Raw genomic sequence first — 19641 nt, 5'->3', positions numbered from 1 at the left:
ACATCATAAGATAGTATCACAGTTTGTTTGTGAGACACATATACAGTATTGGTCGTACTGCAATCGCCTTCACTGGAGAATTTTAGTAAGAAATATTTAATATGTGATAATTTATATGCAGTCTTGCCTGTAGACCAGGAATAAATTTGGATAAATTCACCTTAAATTAACTTTCACCTACTATGTAATGAAATACTATGGAAAGTATTAACTGAGAGTTGTATTTCAAACATGGGACTCCAAACAAGAACAATTCCTACTGCCTTTCACATGATCACATTGTGTCATGGGATGTTTGCATAAAGAGAGGAGCAAAGTCTTCCAGTTAATGTTCCACAGAATTCTTACCATCTCCAATGAGAACAAGAGTAGAATGGCCAGTTGCTCTTCCATCTTGAAGCTGGAAAGTATATGTTCCCTCATCCTCATCCAGTAGCTTTTCCATGAACATTTCGACTATACCAGTGTTTCGATCAATATGCATCTTATATTTCTTCAGTGTGAAAAGGAAAAAAGAGAAATCGATGATGTAGATATGATGACAAAAAGCCTTATAAAATAAATACAAACTCCAAAGAATCTTAATTTTAATAAAATTTCCTGTTAACATTTTTTAGATAAGCAAGTTTTCAAAATCTAGTATCCAGAAAAAAGAAAATATTGTGGAATATATAGCCTTGACCAGAAATGATTACTAAAAGACTGAAATTTATCCCAAGTCACAAAACATTATAAAAAAGTTGTTTTTAGATTCCCATTTACATTCCAGATCACATTAGTTTTAATTAGCAGAATAACGCAAAACTATAAGGCAGTATGAGGGAAGTATTTGTCTCGTTATAGCTATATCTCTAGCATCTAGCAGGTAATTAATAAATATCTGATGAATGAATATGTGGGGGGGAAAAAAGCTCCCAAAGCATTTGAAATCCATTTGCTCCTAATGAACTGAAATTGCCGTGTTAGACTATGTTCACTGTATCATGTTCCTTGGGCAACGTTTTCTTCAGTGTAAAGATAAGTCTTAGTCCTTGGGCATATGGTACAAGTTCCATAATGAGTTTGAATTAATGAAGTTTTCCTATAAATTGTCACAGAATGAAGACTCAGATCTGGGATCCACTCTGTGGTGACATTCAGGTTCTGGAGCTTCCCCCAAAGGAAGCCAGTCTTTAACTGAGACGATATTTTTGCTTACCTTTCTTCTACTTTCATTATTTCCCCTACTCCCTACTCCTGAGAGTACTTCCCCATAAATCACTTGAAGGAGAAACCCTATTTCAGAATCTCCTTCCAGAAAACCTGACCTAAGGCAGTATTTTCCACCCAATAAAACACTATGATTAGACCCATGCAATGACAAGGAACTGTGTGCGCATGCACAGCAACATGCAAGTGTGTGTGAACACATGAAGGGGAGTGAGTCTACACACACATATGCATGGGCTCCCTCAGTGGCAGTGGCGGCAGAGTGATGCCAACAAAGTTTTTCCTTCCTCTCCACTGGCCAGCAGGCAATCACAACAGTTTTTGAGAACTTGTTGAAACAGGGAGGAGAGGGGCCCAGTGGACCCATGTGTGACTTGTCCTGGATCTACACACAATTACTACATGAATTGTAAAGAAATATACTGACTGCATAGGCATCCACTTGTTATGTTACTCATTCTTCCCCTCACTAATGAATCCCCAAATGTCTCAAAAACCTATCTTGGCCAAAGTAGAACAGATTGTTAACAGTGGCCACAAGCCAAACCTCTCCCCCATTCTTTCAGGGTCGCATTTACACCTGTGATAACACAGGTGTGAGCCAGGACCCATAAACCCAAGTTCTTTAGTCCCACCAGGCCCTGGCCTGATCCTGACTCTACTGATGTCTGGAGGAGACAAATACAGCCAAGATGTTATAACTTTTTCTATGGAAACTATGTTTACGTTAAAAGCAAAGAAGATATACACAGAGATATATGTAATCATCTATATAAATAAGACACAAATAGACATGCAGCCACAGAAGAGCAGAAAAAGACCAAAAAATATATATCAATATGCACCTCAAAAAGTTGTAAAAATTTGTGATTTGTCTGAGTATTTAATGTTTTTTACAATACAGATGTATTACATTTTTAACCAGAATAGCAATAAAGATATTTTTACTGCATTTTTTTTTCTGAGTGATTGGAAAAATAGAGGCCACTTCCTCTGTATGAAGAACTACATCCAGCTGGGGTTCTGATGTATGTAAGTTCAGGTCAGGGTGCTGGCTTCCCTGCCTTCTTAAAATTAGCTATTTTCTCAGGTGATTATACTCCCTGATTTATCCGGGACAGTTTTGATTTATGACTCTTATCCTGGAAAAATTACAAATACGCTCTTTCATTCTTAAAAGTGCTCCAGTTTGAATAGTATGATACAATCAATGTTTTCCTCTATATTTTTTGCATGTGAAATTTAAACTACCCATCCCAAGCCCAGTGATTTTCATTACGATTTATCTGCATTCTAACAAGCTTCCCCAGCACATTCTATAATAATATATTTAGAAATCTAAAAAGTATAAAACCTACCGGCCCTTCAAAAACTTCCTTATCGTTAAATATGTAGTTGACTTTGGCATTGCCAGACAGCTTCTCGGCCTGCATCCAAAACCGGACCTGGCCTTTCTCCAAAATTTCAACTGCCAGCTCTGATTTCACTGGGACAGCTATGAAAAATAAAAATAAAAATTTTATTGGTGACCAATTGTATTGATACAGATTCTTCTAACACTGCAAAAACACTCAATGGAAACTGCAGTGGAGCACCTTGGCTCTTGAAAAGCCTGGAGGCAGTGTGAGAGTGTTGCGGGAAAAGCACCATATCGAGGGAAGGGAAGACTGGGTTCTAATTCTGACTGTCACTCTGGGCAAGTCATTGGCTTTCTCTGAGTCACAGATGTCTCAACTGTAAAAATGAGAAACTTAAATCCTGGGGTCCTTCAGCTAACCTTTGTGACTATCTACTGTGGTGTTGGTTAGATTTATTTAGGAACTATAACAAAATGTAATGACAAGAGTCTTGGGCTGCCCCCAGGAGAGCTGGAGGCTACTCCAACATCAGCTGCTAACAAACTGTGAAATTATGCAGGTAGCTTTGCATATCTGGACCTCATTCGACTCATTTGCAAATGAATGAAATTGAACTGAACATCCTAATTATCCAAGATATTTTCCAGTTTCACCATTCTATCATCTTAGTTACTTCAAAATATTTGAAAAATAGTTATATTTGATTTATTTCAACAATTTAACTCTCTTTGGAGGTTCTTTAAAATGCTTTTAAAAATGGGTCTTAAAAAAATTAAATTTGGCCTTGGCTGGGTAGCTCAGTTGGTTAGAGAGTCATCTTAATATACCAAGATTGTGGCTTTGTTCCAGGTCAGGGCACATACAAGAAGCAATCAATGAATGCATAAATAAGTGGAACAACAAATTAATGTTTCTCTCTCTCTCTTCTCAGCTTCCCCTCTCTCTCTAAAATCAATAAAAAATTTTTTAAAATAATTAATTTTGATTATATATACAGGATGAGCTAGCTTGTCATTTAAGCCGTATCTATCCCCATGGTATACCAGTTCATTTAAGTTTTCAGACCAAGCAAAATTTTTCAGAGGCAAATAAACAAGTCACTAATGAGAAGCTATATTAATATATCACATGGATTGCTACACAAAGGAAGTGAAGGAACCATGTGGTATCTGATTATACCTGTATCACTTAAGCCATTTGAGCCTGAGTGAAATTTTAAAAGTTGACCGACATCTCCCAAAACCTGTTTCTAAATTTCTTGTAATGTGAAAATGTTCTCTGCAAGGCTTCCTTCAGCCAACCATTCTGTATCAGACATGGCTCCAGGGCACACTTTGTGGAAAAGCATGGTTGTTTCTCAAAGTTTAGTAGTCTTTCTACTTCCTTTAGGGGAAATCATCACCCTTTGCTTGCTGTATTCTTAAACCTACCTCAAAATTTTATGTAGCATTGCTACATTTTATACTACAAGCTTCCTAGACTTGTACCAAATGTACCTTGATGTTCCTTTGTATTTATCTTAAAACTACCTTTTTCAAGCTTTCAGGGATGCTTTTCATTTACACCATTCCATATTCACTGTAAAAGTCAGTTATACAGTTGTTCCAATACAGAGCTAAAAGGAGGCTCACACCAAATCTCTTATCTTCCATACAATTTTAAAAAATATTTAACTGTTAAGACACCATTCACGGTATTACTTTTCCAGTTTTACGGTGAATAAGCATACAGAGGAGAAATGTTTCTATCCTGGAATTCAGAAAGTCTGCATTCTGCATTTACACTCCCCTGCATTGCTTTGCTGAACAGTTGTTTTTTAGAATTTTACAGCTTAGGCCAATAGTCATCAACACTATGTCTCACGATCAATCATTCCTTGGGAATGGAAGAGAGGTCAGGAAATGGTGTGTGATTCAGATTCCTTTACGGTCCTTTATGGTTCTAGAGCAGCGTTTGTTTTTTAATCACAGTCTCATTTGAGAATTTCAGGAAAGCTATAGACTCTTTCCCTAGAAAAATACCCATATACAAACATACAAAGTTTTGCCTGTAGTCTGGGGTTGGGGTATAGTTTCTTGTGTTCCTGAAACTTCTGTATTAGTGAAGGAATTACAGTGTAGGGATTAATGAGTGAAAAAATTTCATGATTTAAAAGAATGAGGATATGCGATACCTTTCTATTTGTTTTCTCAAACTCTAGGGTGTAACTTTCTGGGTAAGCCACTACTTCGGTCAAAAGGTACCAATGACAAGAGATCTTATCAGGCCAGTGGAACTTTCCGAGTTTTCATTTCAGACTTCTTTCTTTTCTGTTAGGTGTCAACTGTGAAATTTAATCTTTTATGTGGAAAGTGTTTTATTGAAGGGTTTGTAGATAGGTCAGAGAAAATTTTTTTTCTGACCAAGTCATCTTTACCTTATTTTTCAGGAGTTTAAAATGGTACATAATGTCTTTATTTAGAGGTATGATTCTGCTATTTAGTGCCAACATTAAATTGCTTAGGAAGAGATTGGTTTCCTGAAAGACATAGGAATTAATGCATCCAGAAAATACATATACTTATGTGTGTGATTCCAAAATATGTAGGCAAAAAGAGAAGAACTTGATTACACAGCTGTTATGCCTATGTAACCTGCCACTTCCCTATGAAATAGAACCTGAAATATAGTTCCTAAGTTAGTATTCCTTGTATCTCTTAAGAACAATGACAAAGATAAAAGCAGCACTTTTACAAAGTGCATCTGTAGCTACCAATGTATGTTCCATTATATGTTCTCAAGAGCCTCTTCTCTGAATCCCCTCAGATTTGTCATCTGCCCTATTCTAGAAGTCATCACCTAGTAGGATTGCTAAACTCTGGAAGTATTGGGGGCACTTACTTGGGAACTTGTGTTCTTGGCTAAGAGCAAGTAAACGTTTCACCTCTGTAGGGAGAAAAAGAGAACAATTAAACCTTAAATTACTAAAACAACAGTCACTTGAGAACACTTAGCAGCATTGGACTTGTGAATGAATTAACTTAAACTTACCTTCCTCATCTATCACGTAGCTTGATGCTATTCCATCAGTATCTGTTACATCACAGGAGTAAATACCCACATCTTCCATCCCAAGGTCTTTGAAGGTTATTTTTGTCCTTAAGAACAGAATATTTTTGTAAGAAATGAGGCCATGTGGCACCTGAGGACCTGTGTCCTACATTGTCTCTAGGCATTTGCACATGCTACTCCTTTCATTTGGAGCACTTGTTTCTATCCCCCTTATTGATCACCTCACTTTGGTGATCCTACTCATTCCTAACTTTGGTGAGCCTACTCATTCTTGTTGTTCCTGGGAAGCCTTGCCTGACATCCTCCTAGGGGGTCATGGTGGTGGGAGTGGGGAACTGGTCCAAATTTCCCATCCCCCAGCCATGTTGCATACCAGTACACATACCAAATAAAGACATCTTTAGCTGATCAGCCCTTGCTAGGGAGCCTGACCATTTTCCCCACAGAGCAGAGCCTGCTGTTGTTAACTCCAATGCCTTTCTTATGTCATCCCCTGCGCTTGCCTTTTTTGAGGTTATCAAACTGCATTGGTATTGCCTATTTCATTATATTTATGCCTCTACTGTGTGCTTTTAGGGAGGACATGTTTTGTTTACTGTTGTGTCCTCCAGCATCCATCAATGCCTTCTCTGTAACACAATATGTGTATAATAAATATTTGTGGAATGCATAAGCAAATCGATCAATGGTCTAGTTCACTATGTTTCCTAACTTTGGTGAGTCGTATTGCTAGTCAGTGTCTAAGATCAGCCAAACATTTAAGTGTTATTCAAGTGAAAGAAAGACTTACAGTTTGATTGTCTTTTCTTTGGCCAATGTATGTCTTACTTCAAGGACTTTACAGCATACCAACAGTAAAATGTCTTTTAATTATATTAAGTATTTCTTTGCCATTTCTAACAAAATTACTATTTATTTTCTTTATTGTTGATATATACTAGGCTGCTTTGTAATAGAAATAATACTTAGGAATATTTTTCTTTATCAAATACAATCCAGTATGATTGGTACTATAAGGATATAAACCTTGACAAGTAAGGCAAAGTAAAGATAAAACAAACCAACATCTTGGGGCTAAAAGTATCAGATCATAAAATTAACCCCCTTCACTCTCTCCCATTCTACAAAAAAAGTAATCTGAGGTCCACAGAAATTAAAAACTGCCGCAGGTCACAGAGCCAGCTCCTGGTAGAGCTGGAACTAGACCTTCTCTATCCTGTGTTTCCCATGTAGGGCTCTTTTCAGTGCATTCTTCTGTCCCTCATATGTGGTGGTGAAAAAAGCAGAGCGGGTTATACCTAATCCATTTCATTTACCATAACTTGCATCATTAAGTAGCAAGTTCTTCCTTGTTCCCTTCCCTTAAGCATCCTCACCATTACTTTAAGATTCCAACATGTAGAATAATAAGAATCATTTTTAACACTTATTTTTATGTCAATCGAAACTATTCTAACAACATAAATGAGATAGCACTTTAAATGGAAAATGTGAAAAGTACTTCACAAGTATTGTTATTTTTTTAAGGTTCATACTTGTTATTACTTTTTACATTACCAGATATAAAATATTTGTGATTCATACCCTTATATCAAATATTTGAAATGGAAAGCAAAGAGCTTACTTTCATCTTCCTATCATGAAAAGGAAACCCATGATTATAATTGAAATAGTCCATACTTGTTTCCTTTGCTTTCAACTTCTAAACGTGGAGAGTCCTCAGTGGATACATAATCTTTGGACCAGATGAACTCAGAATTTGGAGCCATCTGGTCACATTCAAAGTTCAAGGAAATGACCCCATCATCATCCACACTTACAACAACCTCTTTGGTTCCTAGAAGAAGAAAAAGAAAAAAGATACACTGATATTTTCTGGTAAAAACCAAGCAAGTAAGAATTCCCTGAGATTCTTTACTATAATCTTAAAGCAGGGCTTCGAGCTTGTGCAAGAGAAGCTGTTCACTGTGACTAACAATCTCCTTTACAATTCAACTTTTATAGTGTAGCAGGGAATTAGACAAACACGTCATATTATTTAGGCAGAGCCAACATCATGGAAAGTATTGTTTGGCCAGGGCTGAATAAAAATTGGTTGATGTGACTGATGGCTCAATTATGGGACTGGGTCGATTTTATAAATAACTGGGAAAGGGCAGTGTTGAGAAGAAGGAAAGTTGACTGGCCCTTATCAGAATGCAATTCATGACTTTGCTTTAAAACCACACATATCCAACTCATCATCAGTAAAGGATAGATAAGAGATAAGAAATCCAAAGGGAATTGAAGGGGAGAAAGTAGAGATGCTAAGAATGGCCTATATTTACATGTTCACATTTTTAAAAAATTTTTTTGGACCCTTCCCCTTCTTTTCTCCATTACTCTCCTCCCTGCTCCCCTCTGGTTACTGTCAGTTTGTTTTTTCTTTCAATGTTGCTGGTTATATTTTTCTTGCTTGTTTGTTTGATGATTAGGTTCCACTTATAGGTGAGATCATATGGTATTTGTCTTTTACTGCCTGACTTATTTCACTTTGCATAATGCTCTCCAGTTCCGTCTATGCTGTCGCGAAGGGTAGGAGTTCCTTCTTTCTTTCTGCTGTGTAGCATTCCATTGTGTAAATGTACCATCGTTTTTTGATCCACTCATTTATTGATGGGTACTTAGGTTGCTTCCAATATTTGGCTATTGTAAATATGAATATCTATATTCACATGTTTAAATTTTGTAAATCATATAAGGATAAATATATGAAAACTTGTTCTGATCAGAAAACCATAAATTAGCCTAAAGAGTCTCCTCAAAAAGGGAACAACAGCAACCAAGAAATGACTGTTAATGAACTGTATAGAAAGTTAAGTGGAAAAAAAATGCAAGAGATCCATATGTTTCAAGAAGGTTGGCATTTGGATTTTAAAAGAAAACAATTCTGTTAATGTTTTGAGTTCTTCTATTTGTGAGAGTTATAATAAATTGCACCTGCATGTAATATAGCAATTCAAAGAGAGTTTGTACAGCATATAAAATGTTTACATCTACGTCAGTAAAATGCCCTTCTTAAATTGAAAGGTAAAATGCTCTTCTTAAATTGAAATCATTCAATTACCAGTCTAAACTTGATTTGTTTTCATGTATTAGGAATAATATATTTGACCTCAGAAATGTGTAGCTTTATTTTTTCAAAATCACAACATTTTTTTCTAATAGATACAATATCTCTCAAGGGATTGAAGGTTTTCTCTTTAGATTGTATCATAAGAAGCCAGCATCCTGGCCTACTGCCCAGTAAAACTTTTCAAGGGAAAAACTGCAAAATTTCCTTCAGAGGAAGCTCAAAAGAACAGGAGTGCCCAAACAGTAAGCAGTAACATGAGGGCCTTGGTTCCTAAGCCTGGCAGTTGATCTAATTTGTGTCATTGATAGCAGTGAGTGCTTCAATTATAAATTGAGTTTTAACACATGGAAAGCATAGAGAATACTAGTTCTAGGAGATTTTTTAAATTACTTTTTAAAAAACAAACTGGGTTATTTTCATATTTGGCTATATGGATAAAAGGAAATAATGATCAGTTAAGGAATTCATTGTTTCTTAAGTAAAATGTCTACACGTATTGCTTTTAAGGGACTGTGCCTATTCCACTGGAGTTGCTTACCATGTTTTATTTCTACTCCCAGTAACACATGACTAATCCTCACAATCCATTGTTGTATAACAATAGCGAACAAGCACTCTAATTAAGACTTAAGAAAAGACTAACACCTAAGCATGCTGAGGTTTAGACAGAATTATAATACCCAGTTAGCATGATTGAGTCACAGAGAGAAAATAAATTGTATATCTGTGTTGTTGTGAAGAGGAAAATAAGCGATGGAAGTTAATTAAGCTTTCTTGCTATTTGTATAATATCTATTTTGGAGGCATGGCAGTTGTTCGTATTAATCATTCATTGTTTATCTGTTATCTCTTTTATTTTTATTTTTATAGAAGTTTTTAAATTATATTTTATTGAGTATGCGATTACAGTTGTCCTGATTGTTCTCCCTTTGTCCCCTCTCTATCCAGTGCCCCTCAGGCACTCCCTCCACCACTGTTCATGTCCATGGGTCATGTGTATAAACTCTCTGGCTACTCCATTTCCTGTATGTACTTTACATCCCCATGGCTATTCTGGAACTACCTATTTGTATTTCTTAATCCCCTCACCTCTTCATCCATTCCCCTACACCCTGTTTCCATCTATCAACTATTAAAATACTTTCTGTATCCATGATTCTGCCTCAGTTCTTGTTTGCTTAGTTTGTTTTTTAGAGTCAATTGGTGGTATATATTTTTGCCATTTTATTGTTCATAGTTTTGATCTACTTCTTCTCTTAAATAAGTCCCTTTAATATTTCATATAATAATTGTTTGGTGATGATGAACTCCTTTAGTTTTTTCTGGTCTGGGGAGCTCTTTATCTGCTCTGTGATTCTAAATGTTATCTTTGCTAGGTAGAGCAATCTTGGCTCTAGGTCTCAGCTTCTCATGACTTTGAATATGTCTTGCCAATCTCTTCTAGCCTGCAAAGTTTCTTTTGAGAAATCAGCTGACAGTGTTATGGGAAGTCCCCAATAGGTAACTAACTGCTTTTCTCTTGCTGCATTTGAGATTCTCTCTTTATCTTTAATCTTTGGCATTTTAATTATGATGTGTCTTGGAGTGGGACTCTTTGTATCCATCTTGTTCCTGGACTTGCATGTCTATTTCCTTCACCAAATTAGGGAAGTTTTCTTTCATTATTTTTTCAAACAGATTTCCAATTTATTGTTCTATTCCTTCTGGCATCCCTATGATGAGAATGTTGGACCTCTTAAAATTGCCCAGAGGCTATTTATACTATTCTCATTTTTTAAAGTTCTTTTTTTCTTCTTGTTGTTCTGATTGGTGGTTTTTTGCATTCTTATGTCCCAAATCTTTGATTTGATTCTCAGCTTCGTGCACTCTTCTGTGGTTTCCCTGTAAATTGTTCTTTATTTCAATTAGTGAATCCTTTGTTTCTGACTGGCTCTTTTTTATGCTGTTGAGGTCCTCACTAAGTTCCTTAAGCATCCTCATAACCAGTGTTTTGAACTCTGCATCTAATAGATTGCTTATCTCCATTTTGTTTAGTTTCTTTTCTGGCATTTTGATCTGTTCTTTCATTTGGGTCATGTTTCTTTGTCTCCTCGTTTTGGCAGCCTCCTGTGTTTGTTTGTATGTGTTGGGTAGAGTAGCTTTGACTCCATGTTTTGGTAGTGTGGTCTAATGTAGTAGGTGTCCTATAGGGTCCAGTGGCACAGGTTTCCCTATTGCCCAAGCTGGGTACTTGAGGTGCGCCCTTTGTGTGGACTGAGTATACCCTCCTCTTGTAGTTGAGGCTTGCTTGCTGTTGGCAGATCAATGGGAGGGAATTACCCAGGCTAGTCAACTGCAAGGACTGGCTGTGACCACTTACCAAAAACCTCAGCCATCTGTGGAGAATTGGCTGTGCAGGGACAGGGTGGTGCTGCAATGTGGTCTGTGTCTGTCCACTTGGTGCAGTGGCCTTGAGGATTTCCTGGGTGGTGCAGGCCAAGGTCTGCTCCCACCTGTGTTTTGCCCGGGGCCACCCTGCCTGAGCTATAAAGCAATCTAAGATGGCTGCTACTTGTCCTGGGCTTGGGGATTCCCATGTAAACCCAAGCTGTGAATCTAGGCTGACTACTTCTAGTACCAGGCCTGGGGTTCACTGAGGCCAGGTGTTGCTTGTTTGAAAAGACTTAGGAAGTTCTCTTTCTTATTTTTTAAAGATTTTATTTATTTATTTTTTAGAGTGAGAGGAAGGGAGGGAGAACAAGAGAGAGAAAGATCCATGTGCAAGAGAAACATTGATTGGCTGCCTCTTGCATACCCTCAGCTGGGGATCTGCCCTGCAACCCAGGCATGTGTCCTGACTGGGAACTGAACTGTTGACCTGTGGGTTTGCAGGACTATGGCCAACCCACTGAGCCACATCAGTCAGAGCTGTTATCCCTTTTAAAAGGAAATGAATCATCCATATGTTTGCTGTTATATTATACTATAATATTTATTATATTAATTTAGTTTAGTTTACAACAGAACAAGTATTGCTTAGATTAAGAATCTTGATTTTTACTAAGTCAAAAAATTCGACTTTTCTGCAAAGGAGTCACAAAACTGAAAGACTACGAACACTATAATTAGCTTAGCCTTTCTCTCAATTCCATGGATAAACTTTGTGCTCTAATTCTTTACCCATCTGGAATCTTGCCCAAAACCAAGAAGTAAGCAAAACAAGCCTCTAAGAGCTAGTGCCAATGTGACAAAGTCCACACATTAGTAGTATTTCTGGAAACCAAATGGAGAACTCCATGGACTGTCACTTGGAATCTATCTATGCTTAGCTTCAGATGATTCTAACAAGCCTAGTTGTTGGTTCTCGCAGTAGATTAAACCCCCGGAAGAGAGGGAAGTTGCTACCATCAGCAGGTACAATGAGAATAAGGAAAATGACAGCAGAAGAGGAGGTAGAAAACTAAAAAGTAGGGCCAAAGAGTTTATTTCACAGAGGGACAAATGGCTCCTCACCCCATGAGACATCACTGTATTTATTTATTTATCTATATATTTATTTACTTTGAATTTAAAAAATTAAAAAAAATTCTTACCCAATGATATTTTTGTTGAATTTTAGAGAGAGAGGAAGGGGGAGAGAGAGAGAGAAACCTTGATGTGAGAGAAAAACACTGATGGACTGCCTCCTGCACATGTCCTGACTGGGAATCAAACTCTCAACCTAGGTAGGTGCCCTCACCGGAGATCAATCCCTCAATTTTTTGGTGTATGGGACAACGCTCCAACCAGCCCAGCCAGTGGGCCATGGCATCACTATATTTATTGTAACGCTGTACAATACATAAGATTGTCACTTATGTCTCTGAGTCAAACAGGAAAAGGTAAATAAGATTAAATACACTGCATCCAAGAAGGTTGAAAAGTATGCACTGAAGTGTGTAATCTATTTTATCAGAATTTTCATCAAAAAGTCTTAAAACACTTCAGCAGTAAATTCTCAGGCAAATAGAACAACTGGATATTTAACACACAATTTTTGCAGGTTTCAAAATGACCAAATTTGGTCTCAAATCTATGCAACTTAAAGAACAGAAAAACTCTGCTTGGTTGCTCTCTCAATTGCCTCAGTTACTGAAAGGATATAGAACTGTCTTATTCAGTTATTCTGGAAAAAATGATTTTTGTAAGGTAATTGGACATCTCTTATAAATATATGAAGTGAAACAAAAGATGTTTATTTTTAAAATCCCAGGTAATGTATGTGTTTCCACCTAAACCTATGAGTTTATAATTTAAAAACACGTAATTTCTTAGATAGACAAAAAAAAAAAATAAGGATTAGAGATAATGTCAACTAGTATATGGGACTTTTTCTCATCTGTGAAACTTTTCTTGATTAATCATGTCAAATCAGCACATGGTAGATAATATCTATAATGGATAAGAAAGAGAGGCACAAACATTTCTTCAATTTATGCACACATAATTGTGGCTGTGATGAGTACTATTGGTTGATTTATTTAAGTAAAGTGAAAAAGTAAAAAATAATTAAAACTATATTTGACACTTCTGTTTTAAAAACCAAACATTTAAGATGAGTTTTTGATTAGATTTTTATTTTTCAAAAAGTTGCACTGGTTGTTTAGTTTGAGAATAGGGTTAAATTCCACAAGGGCAGGAATTTTTACTTCCATATTTTCCATACATATTTATGTGCCAGTGACTGGATTGAAAAAAAGATTTAAAAGGAAAATGTCAGTTTAGATGTGCAATGTTTATTTTATTGGAACTTGTATTAAAGCTTAAGTGTAACACCAATATTTTGATAAACAGATAAAATGAAATAAAAGTAGCCATAAAAAATATTCTAAGCAGAGTGGGTTTCCTATTTAATTTTGTACTCAGAAGGCAAAGTTTGATCTCTTCTCTGACAAATCAATGATGCTGTCAACTGGCCGAAAGCGTCCTTCAGAAGAATCTCAAGATTTTGAAAAAACAAATGTACTAAAAATAATTTAAATATTCATTATTTAAGCATATTTCTTGAACTCCGTAGCAATTCTCATTAGAAAATAATGTTTAGTCAAAATAACTTAATGCTACATTGTAAAGAAAGAATGCAGTTTAAACAATATCACTGTGTAAATATAAGACAAGATTATTGTCTTAAAATGATCAATGCAACAAGCTTATTACCTATTTGTCACATGAATTACAATGCTGATGCTATCAGACTCTTTTTTTTTAAAGATTTTATTTATTTATTTTCAGAAAGAGAGGAAGGGAGGGAGAAAAATATCGATGGGTTGCCCCAACTGGGGTCCTGGCCCACAATCCAGGATTGTCCCTGACCAGGAATTGAACCTGCCACCTTTTGGTTCTCAGGCTGGCACTCAATCCACTGAGCCACACCAGCCAGGGCAGACTCTTTCAATAGGCTTTTCAAATTCGAAGAGTCCTGTTGCTGTCAAGTTTTAATTGATTTGTTAAAATAGTTCTTTGAATAAAAGTATTTTTAAAGAGTGACTTAGTAAATTGTTTTACAGTAATACTTAGAATGGGAAATTGAAGTTGCATGTGGAAAAAATGGTATACCATTCCTGCATTACAAATAGAGAAAAAGGTGTTTTAGGAAAAACTTTAAAATTACTTGGGAAAAGAAGGAATACATAAGAGAGGTTTAAAACAGAAAAAAATCTCTTGGAAAATTTAAAAGTATACAAAACAATTTCAAAATGAGCTCAGAGATTTTTGTATCTGAAAAGGAAGAACATGGTGGAGTGTAGATTTGTCTTTATATAATAAAGGCAGTATACATGTTATTCTGGGAGTATACATGTTTTTCTACATATTAAAATCTCAGAAAAATGAATAGTGAAATTCCTTAAATAAAGGGGTTCTGGATTCATAGTGGGCAAAAAATTCTTTTGCTATTTTACAAAAGATATATGACATTCAAATGAATTTTATAAATGCTTTAGAAAAAACAAGAGCAATATAATGACAGCATTTCTAGTAGGCTTCAGGCTAACCCATATGACAATACTTGTGGAGATGAACCTGGTGCAGGGTCAGAGTGAGAAAGATATAGCTACAAAATCCTCAAATTTTCTAATTAGAATGTCCTTGATCTAACTAAGCTTTTGCCAAACATTGAGCAGCTGTCAATTCAAGGCTGAACTCGTAAATGTCTAAAGAGTCGCATTCTCTAAAACTGATCAATGTATCATCAAAATGGTTCACATACTTAACAGGTAGGCAGTGGCTACTGATGGTCTCCTGTCAAAGTAAAGGAGTCCCTATGGATATTCTCACCTAGTTGAAAGGCTACCCCACTTTTCTACAGAGTTGAACTGGAAAAGTGGACCAAAATTTGTCAGGACTTAGATTTTCTCAAAAAAAAAAAAAAAAAAAAAAAGACCTTTAAATCCACTCAAGAACATGAAGAATTTAATTAAGAGCACAGGAGATTTATATAAAATGTAAAAGAATATTTTGGTTTGAAAAGGATCTATAGAGAGTTGTCTCTAGTCAGCTGCCCAATCCTAAATAAATCCTTAATATGGATACAGAGGGATATTGTGTGGAATGGCATTTTAATGGTCCCTCTAGGCTTGCCACCACCCCCTCTACATGAATGGGTAAGGCATGACCCAGGGCTAAAATTAACTTTTGGTAACTAATTCAGTTTTATTTTTCTCTCCCGATCTTCACCTTCCCATATACTTCATAATCTGATATGAGAATTCTTTCTCATATAATTTAGTCTTTTATATCAGCATTAATAGATCAGTTTTATGAGTTTAAATTTTTTTTTCAATTACAGCTGATATTCAATATTGTATTAGTTTCAGGTGTACACCCCAGTAATTAAACATTATATAGCTTACTAAGTGATTATCCTGATAAGTCTAGTACCCATCTGACGCCATATACAATTATTAAAATATTATTGAATCAATTCTCTATGCCGCATTTTATATCCCCATGACTATGTTGTAACTGCTAATTTATACATCTTAATCCCTTCACCTTTTTCACTCAGCACCTGAATCCCTCTCCCATCTGGCAACTATCAGTTTGTTCTCTGTATCTGAGTTCGTTTCTGTGTTGTTTGTTTATTTGTTCCTCTCCATTGTGCAGGCATGTGTGTGAGCACGTGTGATGTTTAACAAACTGAAGAATGAGACAGAATAGAAGCGGGTAGAAGTGAATTAATGTAATCAGTCACAATACTGAGCTCCCCTCAGTATTCTTAATCTTAATATTTAAGATTAGGGCCACTGGCTGACCCACCACTTAGGTTCCTCATTGTAGCCTCCATTGATGCTTCTCTCCCAGCTCACCCTTCATAGCCTGGGTGTTCATCACAGGGCATCTAGGGTTAAGAATTCATGCTGTGGCTTCAAAACAGAGTCACACTCACTGGCCAAAACATGGTAGTCCTTATTTTTTTCATTTATTAAATGACTACTATACACCAGATACCAGGCTTTCAGCATATGTAGAGAAAAAACAGTTCCTATTCTGAAGGAGCTCACAGTCCAATGCACAGTTTACAAGCTGGTTTCATACTATAATTACTAAAGGAGCTAAACAAATGAACAAAAATGAACCAATGCCCAGGCTCAGGCCTAGAGGTTCTGATATAATTGGCCTGGAATGGAGTCTGGAATGCAGTCAGTATTTTCAGAAAGTTTTTGGCATGATTCCAATGCACAGCCAAAGGTGAGAACTACTGTTCTAACAGTTGAAAGAGGCCAGTTATTAAGCAAATACAAGTTCAGTTTTCTAAATCAGTTAACCTAATATTTAATAGTCAGCCTGGCTTTCTCCTTTGGAATCCTTCAAGACTCTGCCAGTAGGCCACTGAGCATGCATTTGCATTCTTAGCCTTACCGGGTTCTATGACTAACCAGTTTTTAGAAACTGGGATTGGTTAGTATGTTGTCAACCCAATCCCAGATCATTATTTTGTCTGGTGCTGTGTTCCTCTACTCTGCCTTGTTCCAGGTGACCAAGTCCTAATTTCAGTAACCCAGTTCCTGCTTGGAACTCTGCCTTGTGTCCAGGTTCTTTTGCCCATCACCTGTAGTCTCTGGCCCACTGATGTTTCTCTGGTAAGAATCCTGCAGCTTGTACTGTCAGTTGCTTTGTTGCCCTCTAGATCACTCGCCATACCTTGGCAGGTCTCTGTCTTGTCTCCTGTCTGATGTGCCTCACCTAGCCTCCAAATACACCCCAGGCCTGATTCAATCAACAGAGATACTGCTTGATAAATATCAAATATCAAGAATAGAAGCCTTTTACTTACCAACAAATATACGCTAAATATTTTTCAGCTTATTCTTCTTATAGGCATTTTTAGCTAATAGATTTCTTGGTAGAGCATGGCACACTTAGTTCATTTTCTAGATCCTCATTACCAGCAATATTAGACTTTGTGGCAGTGGCTGAGCTATTCCTGCTGGCATATTTGTTGACATCAAAGGGAGACCAGTGAATCTACCAACCTCAGGGGGTTAGGTTAACTTTTAACTGGAATTCAGGTTATACTTGAGGTGCCCCGTTAGATGTATTTGAGGTTTGCTGTTACATGATAAACTTTACTTTCTATCAGAAATTTTAATAATGTGTAAGTTGTTCTTCTTAAATAATAACCTGAGTTTCACATCCCAAATCTTGAAATTGATAACATGCCTTCCACCCCCTTCTCATTCATTCTAGCATAAAATAAATATCTGGGTAAAAGTAATATATTAGTATCTAATAAACTTAATAGATGCAGACAACCTGAGGCTTCATATAAGTTTTTACAAGGAATTATAAAACCTTAATACCTTGTTTTGTAGCCTATTCAGCCATGGGAAATATTTTATAAACATCTATCTAGCTTTCATTGTACCATGTTGTAAACTCTGGCTTTTCCACTAGATTATAAACTCAGTATGCATGACAAATGATACATTACTCCTGGTGCCCACACAGAATCTGAAGAATACATGCTGCACGAATAAATGTGCCTGCTGCACAGGGAACAAGTCCAAGTGTCTTCAGGACTTTGGTGCTGTTTCATGGCAAAACAGATTGACTTTGTGCATCCCAGAATTCTTTTCTAAGCTGTGATCCAGTGTTTCCCAAGTGGGTTAATCTGGTGCTGTTTAGCGTGTTAATGTCTGTAGCTGTTGTTTGTAGTTATGTTCTGGGAATGGAATGGTCACAAAAAATGACTTTTGGTGCCTTATTCCAGATCAATGAAACAAAATTTTAGCCCAGAGCTCAAAATGCAGGTCTTTTTGGGATGGTATTTTCATCGTGAAGGCTTTGTTATGTCATGTGTGGTCACCTGCCATTCTGAGGCTATTGATAAGAAAATAATAAATCAATTTAAGCTTTCTTCAGTCCATGAAATTTGTATTCTATTGCTTAAAGTGTGCTTTTAACTTACCCATGACTAGATTAAGAGTTTAGTTTTATAGTAATTTAAATGTTCTTCTTACAATGGTAGGATCTGCAACTGGGTCCTTTTACATGCCCATTTGCCACTTTTTTTTTCTCACAGTTGGCACATGAAAGGTCTGATTTTTATAGGAATATGAGTGCTGATGTCTTCATATGTTACCTTTTACCTGACATATATGTTCCTAGCATTTTTATGTTTTCTTACAGAATTTTGCAAAGAGGACTTACGTGAGATGTGGCACTCTTGCCAGACACACCTATCACAGTTGGGTATAAGAAGCTCACCTCTGTCCCACCTAACTTGAGAGGATAGTTTTAAGAGTAGTTAAAAGCAGGTTATAAAGTAATAAGATGAAAGGGACAGATATTTCCTCAAGGGATACATTTGATGTAGTTTTCATGTAACATAAAGTGAGAGCAGAATTTTGTGTGTTTACATTCTTTTCTTGTCATAAAAATAAATACTACATTATTTATCTGTTCTTTATTGCAATCTGAAAATGGGGATAAATTAAAGTGAAAGTGTCTGGACTAAGATAACTCTAAACTTAAAAAAACTGGTTAATAATTTTTTAATCTTCTCTTATTTCCAGTACTTTATTTTATGCAACTTTAATGAACTGAAATATATAGCTTTGAAAGGAGATAGAGGTTAAATGAAAAAACAAGTTATTATAGCATTCAAAGCATTCTTTGAAACTATTTGCACAGTGAGCACTATGAACTTTATTCCCATAACAAAGGAAAAGACTTTCTTCCCTAGTCCAACCATCGCATCTCTTAAGACTGGGAAGTGAGGGCTGCCTCAACTCTATACATCATTCAGTTAGGACTGCTATTAGTTTAATCCAAGGGTCAGCAAACTAGGGCCTGTGGTCTAAATCTGACCCACTGCTTCTTTTTATGGCCTGCAAGCTAAGAGTGGTTTTTACATTTTTAAACAGCTGTAAAAAATCAAAAGAAGGTTAATATTTCAGGACGTGAAATTATTTAAAATTCAAATTTTATAATGCATATAATACATTATATTATATAATATACATAATGTACCCAAGAAAGCTTTATTGGAACATAGCCATGCTCACTAGTTTATGTATCGTCTATGGCTGATTCTGTTCCATGGCAGAGTTGACTATTGCAACAGGAACACGTGGCCATAGCCTCAAAAATATTTACTCTCTGGCCCTTCAGAGAAGAAGTTTGCTGACCCCTGGTTTAACTTAATTTTAAAAACCTTGCTAACTGCTGTTCCAGCTTTCCCAATGATTGGAAAAATATTCTTGTGGGACTTTATGGCTGTGGTATAATAGGAATAACATCCCAGGAATGTAGGTGTGAAACAGTGAGTCCAGAACCCACAAACTGATCAAGAACACTCCTATTTTTAGGTAAAAACCAGATTAGCCCTGGTCACTTCAAACCTGGCTCACCCCTGTACTGAGGTTCCTATGATGTGAGCCTCAGTAC

At 36.4% G+C, this 19641-nt stretch overlaps 1 protein-coding gene across 2 annotated transcripts in view; it reads right to left on the bottom strand.

The window, feature by feature from the left end:
- MYOM1 (myomesin 1) overlaps positions 1-19641 on the bottom strand; it is a 138431-nt gene that overhangs the window by 19466 nt on the left and 99324 nt on the right. For both annotated transcript variants that reach the window (XM_054583405.1, XM_054583406.1), the window contains 5 exons: positions 7299-7455; positions 5598-5704; positions 5448-5492; positions 2568-2704; positions 349-493 (listed from right to left, as the gene is read on the bottom strand). In XM_054583405.1, the coding sequence (XP_054439380.1) occupies positions 349-493; positions 2568-2704; positions 5448-5492; positions 5598-5704; positions 7299-7455 (591 nt within the window). The remainder of the gene's footprint in view (positions 1-348; positions 494-2567; positions 2705-5447; positions 5493-5597; positions 5705-7298; positions 7456-19641) is intronic.

This window comes from Pteronotus mesoamericanus, unplaced genomic scaffold (assembly GCF_021234165.1).
Source record: "Pteronotus mesoamericanus isolate MK-2021 breed Mesoamerican mustached bat unplaced genomic scaffold, CSHL_Meso_final contig_74, whole genome shotgun sequence".
Taxonomy (NCBI): Eukaryota; Metazoa; Chordata; class Mammalia; order Chiroptera; family Mormoopidae; genus Pteronotus; species Pteronotus mesoamericanus.
Note: the sequence above shows the minus strand (reverse complement) of the source record. Positions and strands in the feature narration are given on the sequence as shown.